This window comes from Octodon degus, unplaced genomic scaffold (assembly GCF_000260255.1).
Source record: "Octodon degus isolate 3935 unplaced genomic scaffold, OctDeg1.0 scaffold00034, whole genome shotgun sequence".
Classification (NCBI taxonomy): Eukaryota; Metazoa; Chordata; class Mammalia; order Rodentia; family Octodontidae; genus Octodon; species Octodon degus.
In genome coordinates, this window is record NW_004524610.1 from 18,114,685 (window position 1) to 18,126,629 (window position 11,945).

The 11,945-nt window shown below is 38.8% G+C and overlaps 1 protein-coding gene and 1 pseudogene across 1 annotated transcript in view; one reads left to right on the forward strand and one right to left on the reverse strand.

The window, feature by feature from the left end:
• Mrps35 (mitochondrial ribosomal protein S35) overlaps window positions 1–11,945 on the reverse strand; it is a 50,713-nt gene that overhangs the window by 5,115 nt on the left and 33,653 nt on the right. The window contains exons 6-7 of the mRNA XM_004630330.2: window positions 11,400–11,509; window positions 6,685–6,754 (exon numbers count right to left, since the gene is read on the reverse strand). Of these exons, the coding sequence (XP_004630387.1) occupies window positions 6,685–6,754; window positions 11,400–11,509 (180 nt within the window). The remainder of the gene's footprint in view (window positions 1–6,684; window positions 6,755–11,399; window positions 11,510–11,945) is intronic.
• Window positions 7,954–9,475, forward strand: LOC105742064 (annotated as a pseudogene).

Genomic DNA, 11,945 nt, shown 5'->3' on the forward strand with positions numbered 1-11,945 from the left:
AAGTGGAGAAAGGCTGCTAATGTCAAGAAATAGGGGCGATTGGAAAGATCCAGCCAGCACAATGCCAGGAACCAACTGCGCTTCTCATGGTCACTCCCACAACCCACTGAGACCCCCCAGGTGTGCATTATTATCTCCCAGGCAGCTCAAGCCTGTCACACTGACAATAATAAACACTATATTCTTATCTGAATACCTTAGAAAAAGGTACATTAAACTCCTGAACTAAAGTTCACTAAAGCATAATCACATCATTGAAAAATACTAGAACAAACATGTGTCATACCACATGCAGCTGTATACTGAATATAGTTGTTTTCATGATTAAAAAATTCTCTTAAAAAGAACCTCAGCTGGGGCCGGGGAGATAGTTCAGTGGAATAAGCGCTTGCCTGGCAAGTGCAAGGGCCTGGGTTCAATCCTCGGTTCCAAAAAAAAAAAAAAAAAGAATCTCAGCAATACATAGAACAGTGCAGTGAACTCCAAGACCTATGAATGCATGGCCTATCTTTCTTTATTCCTGACTTTATATACTGCCTCTTTCCCATGCCCTCATTGAATTATTTGACAGGAGATATTATGCCATTTAATTTGTAATATAGCAGTACTTTTCTTTAAAAATTAAAATTATTTAAAATCCCTAACTATTCATTTGTTGGTATTTTGATTCACAAGAGCCTAACATAGGCAAGTTTTTATCAATTCAATTTAATACTCAGCAGTTGCTGTGTGCAGCTCCCTGGCTCCTGGCAGCCAGTTTCTTGTTAGGTGTCACTATGCCTAGCTGGCCAAAGGCAGAAGGAGAGTATCTCCCTTAAGAGTGTGGCTCCAGGGCCAGCCAAATAGCTCAGGGGATTAAAGCACCTGCTTAGGCAGAGGCAGGAGCTGGAGTTCAATCCGAACTCCAGGGCCTGCTGTGCCAGCTTCACCCCCAGGGTGCCCTGATAGGGCAACTGAGACTGGGTATGGTGGCGCATGCCTGTAATCCTAGCACTTGGAAGGCTGAAAACAGGAGAATCACTACAAATCCAATCTACGCAGTGAGACCCTGTACATCCTGTCCTAAGTTTAAAAAAAAAAAAAAAGAAAGAAAGAAAGAAAGAAAGAAAGAAAGAAAGAAAGAAAGAAGAAAAGAAAAAGAATGTGACTCCAAAGAGAAAACTTAGTTTAATTTTTTTTTAAGTTTGTCTCTCTCCTTGCTCCCTGCCTTGGGGTGGCTGGTCTGATAAAATCTGTATCACTGAAGGTTTTATATTTGAAACTGGAAACTGGAAGAGGAGAGGAAATCAACCAACTGAGACAGTGAGGCTCGACTTCCCAGAGAGCACAAAACCAAGAGATGAAGGGTCCTTGCATGCCAGCTTCTGCTCATGGCATTTCCAGTGTCACCTAGCATCCCTGCCCCTCTCTCCTGCTTGAGCTTGCTTGATTCAGTCTCCGTGATTCCCAGAGGTCCTCAACAGACACACAGTGCTCAGGAGAGAGACTTGGGGCAATGGAAAGTTTAGAACAGCATATACATGATAATTTATATTACCTTGGAGAATAGACAGAATGGGAGAAAAGAAAGAAGACAAAACTTGGGAAAATGTGCATTTGATACATCTAGACCTAATATCTTGTAAGCAGATACTTCTACAAATGTAATTCTGCAGTTACAATTGTTGGGTACTATTTGCAAATAAGAAGTACCTTTCTAAGATACACTTAAAAATAATTTTGAAATAACATTTTTAAGTTATGTGGCTTAAAGCAGTCTGTTCTGTCATAATTTTCTTTCTAAACATTTTTCATTCATTTCAATGTATTTCAGTAAAATGTTCATTGTTACATCAAGGAACTCGCACACGGGGAGTTGAGATGAAAGGAATCTAGGTATAGTACCACATGACCATAATCCCAGCACTTGAGAGCTGAGGCAGACAGACTGCTAGTTTAAAGCCAGTCAGTTTAGGCTTTTGTGTGACCTTGTCACAAATACACTCCAAAAAAACCCCAAACCAATCAAACAAACAAAAAGCTGGGCATGGTGGCAATCCTAGCATGAGGATTATTGTGAGTTTGAGACCATCCTGGGCTAAAAAATGAGCTCAACGCTAGCCTGAACTACATAGTGAGACGCTGTCTCAAAAAGACAAAAGAAAACAAATGGGGGGGGGGGAGAGAAAGAAAAAACCTAAAATAATAATAATCCAGAAGTGAATTTTGACATACTACTCAAATGCTACAATTTTATAAACATTCTAATAGAAAACACAGATATTACTAAAACAGAGGAAAAACTGACCTATAAAAGGGTGGTTATTATGGGGAAAAAAAAAAAGGTGGTCAAAAATATTTTTGCAATAAAATTTTTAGTAAAAGACACCTGGCCTTAATTTTTCTTGCTTCCAATAAAACTACCCTATCATTCCTGCCACTTTCTGAAGCAGGTATGAAGGACTCTTTTATGTCTATCTTTATGATGTATACACACAAAGATGAGGAATGCCAGCCAACGGAACAGCAGCTCATGCCAACATCATGCTGCATCCTCATCTTCCGTGTGTGGAATCAATCCATAAAACTGAGCCAACCACGACACTCTTCAGACAGGAAGAAATGGGGTAAGAGTATTCCAAAGGTGGCAGGCATTTGGAGGGTGACCAAAGGCAATGTGTTTTTTACTGTACTACAATTTTATCTTTTTCTTTTTTTGCAGAACCGGGGACTGAACTCAGGCTCTTGCCCTTGCCAGAGAAGCGCTTATTCCACAGAGCCATCTACCCGGCCCCAATACTACAATTTTAAAATGTAAACATTTACCACATTTCTTATCACGTCTTGTATAATTCTAATACCCCAAAATAGAATGATCAGTGCTGGTGACACCTGTTGTATCTTTCCAAATTCATTTTTAAAATAATACTATGGTTAAACTTTATTTACAATGTTATGCCCTTATAGTTTACAATTAAAATTTCTGATTCTAAAATTATATCCAACACTGAAGCAATTGTATGAGTTACATTTTTTTTTTTAATGTGTTTAGTACAGGGTCTACAAGGTCTCACTACACAGCTTGGACTTTTAGTGATCCTCCTGTTTTCAGCCTCTCAAGTGCTGGCATTACAGACATGGGCCACCAGTCTCAATCGCCACCTCAGCAGGCCCCAGGGATGGGGCCAACATGGCAGGCTGGGGATCGAACCCCCCACCCTGCATCTGCCTAAGCATCTGCTTATGTTGCACTGTTTTGTCATGTTCCTTTACTTTTGTGCTAAGAACTGAAGTCGACAAGAGGGAAGACACTTCAGTGTTGGTGAACTCAGTTTCTTACCATTTTCCTGTGATGTGATCTTGTCTACTCAGGTTAATTAGATCAGACCCAGTCAGTCTCTTGTAGGGAGAGAATTTCTACCAGATATAAGTGTCTACTATCTAACCATTAATCATACTTTCGAGCTCCTTACAAACGACAGTGCTATTAGTAGTCAGTCTAGGAGATGGGGGGAAAGGGAAGAAAAGAGGAAAGGGAAAAGGAAGGTAGTGTGTGAGAGAAAGGTAAGATAAAATGCTAGTAAGTAAAAAACAGCATGTCGAACTTGGAGTTATTTTAATAGCTAGAGTAAAGTGTTAGTGTTGAGGGGCTTTAAGAGAATAATTTTTTTTATTTAATTTATTTATGTGTGTGTGTGTGTGTGTGTGTGTGTGTGTGGCCAGCTCAGCCCACCAGGGGGCGGGGCTGGCTGGCATGTGGTGCTGGGGGATTGAACCATGGTCCCTGTGCTTTGCTAAGCTTGTTCTAAGTAGGTGCTTTAGACCACTGAGCCATCTCACCAGACCAAGAGAATAATTTTGAAGGTGGGAAAAATATTGCAGGGGGAGAGAAATGTAATTAGAGATTGAGGGAAACTGTCAAGTTGTCAGTATCTTAGTTACTTTCCTCTCTGCTGAGACAAAATACCTGATGCCAAGAAATAAGGAAAGAAAGGTTCATTTAGCTCATACTTTGTGGAGGTTTCGGTCTATACTCAGCTTGCTCCAAGGCAGAGTAGCACATGGCAGAGGGCAACAGTTCATGGTGGCAGAAGACAGGAAAAGCAACAAGAGAAAAAGGTACGAGCAGAAAGAGCAAGGCTCTTTCCTTCCCTTACGCTATATGCAGGTTACCCATCCTAGGGAGGGTATAGCACTCACACCAATCATCCTAGCGTTGGATCATGAATTAATGAAAAACTCCAGAAGCCTACTCCATGACTGCATGAGGCTTTGGGGGGGACATTTAGACACAGACAATAACAGTATCATAAAAATATTTGTACTGTTTGTTTTGGATGGATCTTCTAGCCACAATTCTATTAATGGTTACCTGTTAACAGTTCCATTCAAGTTAAAGCACTGATTTACTATTTCTTTTATACATATACAGGGATGCTAAATATATATCCTATGAAAGGTGGAGAAGACATGTGGGAAGACAAGGAAAAACACAACATGAGGAAGAACAAAGAAAACACAGGGAGGAAAGAAGGTTAAAAGAGAAAAACTAAAGATCAAGGGAGAACAGAATGAAAAAAAAAATAAAACAAAAACAACAAAATAAAAAAATAATACTGATGAAGAAGAACCAAAGAAAAAGAAAATAAATCTTTACCCTTTTTTTGTGCAAGGGGCAGGGGAGGGGGGAGAGGGAACAGGCTCAGCTTACCCTGAGGGCAGGGCTGTCATAGCATGTGGTGCTGGGGATCAAACCATGGTCCCCTACATCTGCTTAAGCTTGCCTAAGCAAGCTAAGCTATCTCACCAGCCCTGAAAAACAAATCTAAAGAGCAAACCCAGGACAAACGAGCAGGGAAAAAGCTCTCCACCTCTATACCAAAGTCCATGCACACAGTTTCCATTTGACTGTAGTCACAGTACGCTTTCAGGCTACCAAGTTGGTTTTCCTCCACCTATGGGCTACTTTACTGCCCCACTGGGTCACAAGGACTGTCAGACTCTCTGGACCCACCCTCCTGATTGCAAGCTATGACTTGGGATAGCCAACAACAGACCTTTGTCTCTGTCCCAAGACCTGACCAATTTATTTGGGAAGAACAAGAATTCCTGGTACCTTTGTTGCTGGGTCAATCCCCGTAGGGGCTTTCTGCACAATTATGTCAGAAACCCTCTGTCTTGGGCAACTCCCTCTGATCTTCAAGTTTAGCTCTTTATCTATCCCTGATTTATAAGCACTACTCTCCAACCCACAGAACTCGGTGCAGTCTTAGCCTTGGCAGGGGCTCCTTTAACTGGGCAGGGTGCTGGGTGATAGAGAGGATTTCTATTGCTATGGATCCTACTGGAATTTGGCGAAATATCCAGAAAGTACCTGCTCTGGACTGGCCACTGATTCTCTCCACCTTCTAGTATCTCCAGGAATGTTATCTGTAGTACCTGCCTCCAGACTTGGTGCTACCTATAGTTTACAGTGATAGACTCTCTCTGACTACAGCTAGGGTTTTCCCTCTTTGACAGTGGGTAGTAGGTAGGATGGTGTGGGGACACACTGTTCCCTAGTGCTTGGGAGGATGACAGGAGACAGATTTTCTGTTTTATATTGCTGTCTTTCCTTTTCTCTGATTGCAGTTTTCCAGGAGCCCCAACAGCAGTTCACTCCCACCCTGGGCTTACTCTTCTGGGTGGAGGGAGATTTCATTGGGAGCCTATCCTTGGAGCAGGAGCAAGCCTCTGCAGCACTCCCTGTCCCTTCCCTTGGGCTAGCAGAACCTCATGTGCTTGATGGATGTGGGGGTTGTGGTGGGGAGTGCAGACTAGTGGTGGCCCTGCTTTTTCAATAACCCACATACATTTGTTTGTATCAAGAGGAGTCTTTCAGGTTGATTTTCCCTATGTGGGTGTGACTGCCTCCCAACTTCAGAATAGTTGTATTAGCTGGTATCTCTCCTTGGGAGTTTCTCTCATGCACCTCTTTCTCTTTATCAGCCATGTTGGGATCCTTTACGCATTTTTTAAACATTTAAAGATAGCATCTCACTAAATCACTGAGATATTCTGGCTCAAAATGACCAGGTTAAGTATAGATATTAAGAGGCATTTAAAATACCTTTACATAGAGAGGAAAAAAAAAAAAAAAACCTTTACACAAAGTTTTGCAAACAGGATAAATCATAAATTATCAACTTATCCAGATGATTACTCTTCCATAATTGAGAACTTTAACTTAAATAAAATAAAAAGAAATAAATTTACCCAAGTGTGGGGGCACATACATAAAACCCCAACTACTTGTAAGACTGAAGCAGAAGGATCATGAGTTTGAAGCTAGTTTGGGTAACTTAGCAAGACTCTGTCTCAAAATAAAACAAAAAGGGCTAGGAATGCAGCTCAGTAGTAGAATGTTTCCTAGCATAACTGAGGCCCTGGGTTTAATCCCCAGTACTGCAGGAAAGAAAGTAAAACACCCCATATTTTCTAGTGGAAGTCAAAAACTGAGTCTGAAGGTATTTTAGGCATATTTCAGCATGGTTCTATGATGGTGTGAATAATTTGTTTCAAGACAACAGTAGAAACTATGACATTTCAAACATGTTAGATTATTTGGTGATCCATAAAATACTCAATGAATACTTGTGAGAATTTTTTGGAAGGTTATCATCTAAATCACACTAATCATAATTCATTAAACATTCACACACTTACCCAAGATTCATGATATAACACTGTCAGTAGATACATTGCATAATCATAGTTCTGTCTCTTTAAAGGGCATCTTTAGAAGAGAAAGAGGAATGAAGTTATAATTCTAGAAATTCAGTATAAAGAGTTTGCAAAACATATCACATATCATATTCTCTTTTCTTTTGGAAAAATTCTTTATTTTTTGGAATCAGGGATTGAACCTAGGCCCTTGTGCTACTGAGCTATCTCCCTGGCCCCCTCGGAAATTCGTATACTAAAAAAGTTTTACATATTTACATACTTAAAAGTATTGAATACTAGTGTTTTGTATTTTTCATCATCACTAACAGAGTTATTTGTATATGATAATGGCCTGATGGTACTTTTAACATGACTATTCAGTCCAAGATCCTTTACCAATTCTGAGCTAAAAACAGGCACATGCGTATCTAATGACTTCATTTAAAAAATGGTCTGGGGAATGAAACAGAAAAATAGACACAGGGGGGCATGGTGCTGTGTATTTGTAGTTCTAGCTACTTGGAAAGCTGAGAGAGGAAAACTTCATGAGTCCAGGAGTTGAGAGGCAAGCCTGGAAAATACAGAGAGACAGTCTCCACAGGGGTTTCAAAAAAAGGAAAAAAAGGGCAAAACCCCCAAATAGACAAAGCAGGTGCCTGCCCATACTTGTAATCCTGGAACTGAAAGAAGTAGGAAAATCACAAATTCAAGTCCTGCCTGAGCAACTTACCAAGACACTGTATGAAAATAAAAACTAAAAAGGCCTGGGAATCTAAAGGATAATCTTTGTTCCCCCAGAATAGATTCTTCTATACAGACTGATGTGTGGTTGCTACAATATTTAAAATAGAATATCCTAAGATTAGGTAAAACATGTACATACATATGAGGTGGTACATTAAGCTTAGTAAAATAATAGATGAAAGCAACTGTTTCTAACTTTTTAAAATATTAAACCAATTATATAAAAAATGACTTTAACTATATCATTTATTTTGTAGTTCACTTGTGCTGGATGTGGTGTTGTATGCCTGCAGGTCCAGCAATCAGGAGATTGAGGTTGGAGGACTGTCATAACTTTGAGGCTAGCCTGGGCTACAGAACGATGACTTCAGCCTAAACTACATGGTGATATCATCCTCCCTCAGCCTCCTGGGTGCTGGGATTTCAGGCCTGCCCCACCATGCCTGGCATGGAACCATTCTTTAAAGCAAATGAAGGCAGATCTGGTACCTCTCTTTTGTGAGGCAGCAGCTAAGAAGACTTGCTATGGCCGACGAAAAGCCAAAGGAAGGAGTCAAGACAGAACAATGATCACATTAATTTGAAGGTAGCAGGGCAGGACGGTTCTGTGGTGCAGTTTAAGATTAAGAGGCATATTATGGGCTACTGGACTCTTTTAGAATATTTTGCTGAGTTTACACACCTATAATATTCAATAATGGAACTTAAAAAAAAATGGGGTATAACTATGAATGTCCATTTTGTGTCTGTGTATTCAAAGTGGTTGGGATAGATATATAGTTGCATTCTCTTAATGAATAGAATGATTTGTTCTAATGGTGTTTGTAAATAGGATCACAAGTCTGCATCTTGTGCAGCAATTAACCACTAGGAAGAATATATGTAGTGTATTATTTGTTGAAAAAAAAAAAAGCTTGATAGCTTAAATCGTTTGATAATAACAATAAGCTTGTCTTCTGGATGGTTAACAACCTATGTTTGCAGACCAAAATTAGAGAAAAAGGAGGGCTACAAGGAAAGCCAACATTCTGGCCCTAGCCTTCTAAGGTCAATTAAGTCTCAGGACATATGAGAACTTGTACTGTAACGTCATGTACCTCGGTAGTGTCCCAAATTTTCTGATCAAGAAGATTATGGGGCCAAAGAGGAAAGTGATCGATGACGTAGAATGTGCCTAAGGAGAGTCACATGGGGAGAAGACACTCTCTCAGGCTTTCACAGAGAGCACACTGGCCAAGCATTGGCCGTGACTCATCCACATGGCTGCACTGACAAAGGTTCTACAATCTGAGGTACAGGATCTCAGGATAAATCCTGAGAGGATTTCACTGACTTTCTCAGACCAAAAAGCTACAACTCTTGTTGAACAGGTCCTGCTTTACCTTGGTCTTAACCATCCAGTAGAAAAGTATGAAGACGAAATATAGGAAGTAAAACCATGTTGTTATGTTGAGCTGTGGGGGACTCAGGTCAATAATTTCTGACATTGCCAGTTAAACAGAAGACCCAATGCTATTATGGGCTACTGGACTCTTTTAGAATATTTTGCCGAGTTTACACACCTATAATATTCAATAATGGAACTTTAAAAAAATGGGGTATAACTATGAATGTCCATTTTGTATCTGTGTATTCAAAGTGGTTGGGATAGATATATAGTTGCATTCTCTTAATGAATAGAACGATTTTTTCTAATTGTGTTTGTAAATAGGATCACAAGTCTGCATCTTGTACAGCAATTAACCACTAAGAAGAATATATGAAGTGTATTATTTGTTGAAACTGTACTTCCCATTTGATTTGAAACTATCTCATTGCTATCTGTTTATCAATAAAACTTTGAAAAGAAAAAAAAAAGATTAAGAGGCATACACCACTTAGTAAACTAATGAAAGCCTGTTGTGAACAACAGGGTTTGTCAATGAGGCAGATCAGATTCTGATTTGATGGACAGCCAATCAGTGAAACAGACACACCTGCACAGTTGGAAATGGAGGATGAAGATACAATTGATGTGTTCCAGCAGCAGATAGGAAGTGTTTACTAAAAAGGGAACCTGCAACTACTCCAGAACTCTGTTCTTACAGACCAGGAATACATTCTCAATTAGAAAACTGCAATTTGGTTCCATCACATCCTGACTACTATAGTATAGTTTTCTTCATTCTTTCATTTACCCCTTCCCCATTCCTTATCATACATAAAGTATCTGGTATATATGCACAAGCATACTGCTTTTTTTTTTTTTTTACTAAATGGCCAACAGTAAGTTTAGACTGACATCAAATGGAGATAAGATGGGGAATTACTGGTTCTGTGAAAATAATCCCCTTTCTCCATTAGTGGCATGCTCAATAGGTCTTATCTTTATATTCCAGGAAGTTATTTTGCTCTCATTGTTTTAACAGAAAAGACAGCAACATAAAATTCCTTGTATACCCTGTTTAATTGGAGAATTTTAATGTTTTTCATTTATCATTGTAAAACCAAGGACAATTTTATAACTTTTTTGTACATAGCTGTTACATGTAGGGCAATCTGTCTTTAAGTAGGAGTAAGTCACTCTTTAAAAAAGAAGAATCCTAGATAGTTTTCCCTTTAAGTCCAGTGTCTTGTTTAAATAAACTTATTTAAAATGAAAAAATTAAAAAAAAAACAAATGAAAATCATCTGATTTATAAGATCATATACAACAGTTGATGCTATTTTGGGAAATGTCTATCTTAGCTCTAAATTTTGTTTATTTACAAAAGTACCTTGATAAAGTTCCACATACATAATTTAATAATTTTAATTTTGAACTACATGATTTACATGTTCATACAAAAATCTATTTAAAAGAAAACTTATTCTATTTTTATGGAATGAGATATTGCCTGATTTTAGATTCACAAAGCCAATTAAGCAAACAAAAACCTCACCTAAACATTAATCACTAGCAAAGTACATTTTTATTTTCTAACATTTTCCAAATGTTTCACACATGGATATATGAAAATCAAGATTAAGGGTGGGGGAGATAACTCAGTAGACCCTAAGCACCTGCTTAGACAAGTGCAAAGACCAGGGTTAAGGGCAGGGACTGGGGTTCATTCTCCAGCACCACATGCCACACCACCCTGAGACGGCCACTGAGACTGTGCATGGTGGTGCACACCTGTAATCCCAGCACTGGGGAGGCTGAAAAGAGGATCACTATGAGTCTGAGCTGTGTAGTGAGATCCTGTACCAAACATATTACAACAAAAAAAAAGGAAGGAAAGTAAAATAAAAACACATTAAAAAGGGAAAGAAGCCCCCCCCCCAAAAAAAAAGAATCTCAATGAAATAAAAAATTTAAAAAGGAAAGAAAATCAAGATTAACAATAAAAATCTGGACATGGTGGTGTAGACCTGTAATCCCAGGATGTGGGAGGCTAAGTAGGAGAATCATGAATTTGAGGCCTGCCTGGGTTACATACAGAATTCAAGGCATTCTGGATGACATGTGGAGATAGTCTCAAACAAACAACTCTCCCAAAAAAACCACCAACAAAAAAACATCCCAAAACACAAACCCCAAAAACAAAGCAAACCAAAACAATAACACAGAAACCTTCTTGCATAAATAAATAGCACAGTAAAAAGGGGAGGGGGACGGGGAGATAGCTCAGTAGAGTAAGTGCTTGCCTGGCAAGCGCAAGGGCCTGAGTTCAATCCCCAGTTCCACCAAAGAAAAAGAAAAAGGTCATGTATTAGAAAACTTCTCCAAATAAGTTGACATAATAAAAGACTATTTTTATTGCCAATATAATTTCTCTAAAAAAGACTGCCAAGAAGGCAATAAAGAAGCATGTGTAGGGGCTAGGGAGATGGCTCAGTAGAATAAGCGCTTACGTGGCAAGCAGCACAAGGGCCTGAGTTCAATCCCTGGTTCCACCAAAAAAAAAAAAAAGAAGCTTATGTATAGTCTGTTCCCATTTCCACTTTACCTATCTGTTTTGATGGTGAGTACATCAGTGGTCTTGCAGTATCGTTCTCCCACAAGTTTAATTAATTTCTTCTTTGCATGATCATCTAAGTTCAAACTGGAACATCTCACCTTAAAAATATAAGAAAAAAATAACATCACATAACTTGTTTAAATTGAAAAAATCTAGCAACGTTAGCTATATTAACACTAAACCCACTAAAATGTTTTTCAGACTCTTTCCTACATAGCAGTTGGCAAGCATTATGAAGCTTCTTTCATCTTATCTATGAGAAGTGAAGTGGAAGGACCATCCTATTTGAAATTCTTTCCTGAATTTTTCCTGAAAATTTTTCAGGAAAAAACAATGTTCTCTAAGTGAAATTAGGTGCTAATGCATCAATAGAATTAAACTCAATTAACTGTGTTAACAAAGCAAATATAGATACATAATATCTTTAATAAATTCCTACCATGGAAATGAGACCTATATCACTGGTTCTGTAATGGGTTACTTGGATTTTAAACTCACTGAGGTAATTTTCTTCAAATTAATAGCACAGTGCTC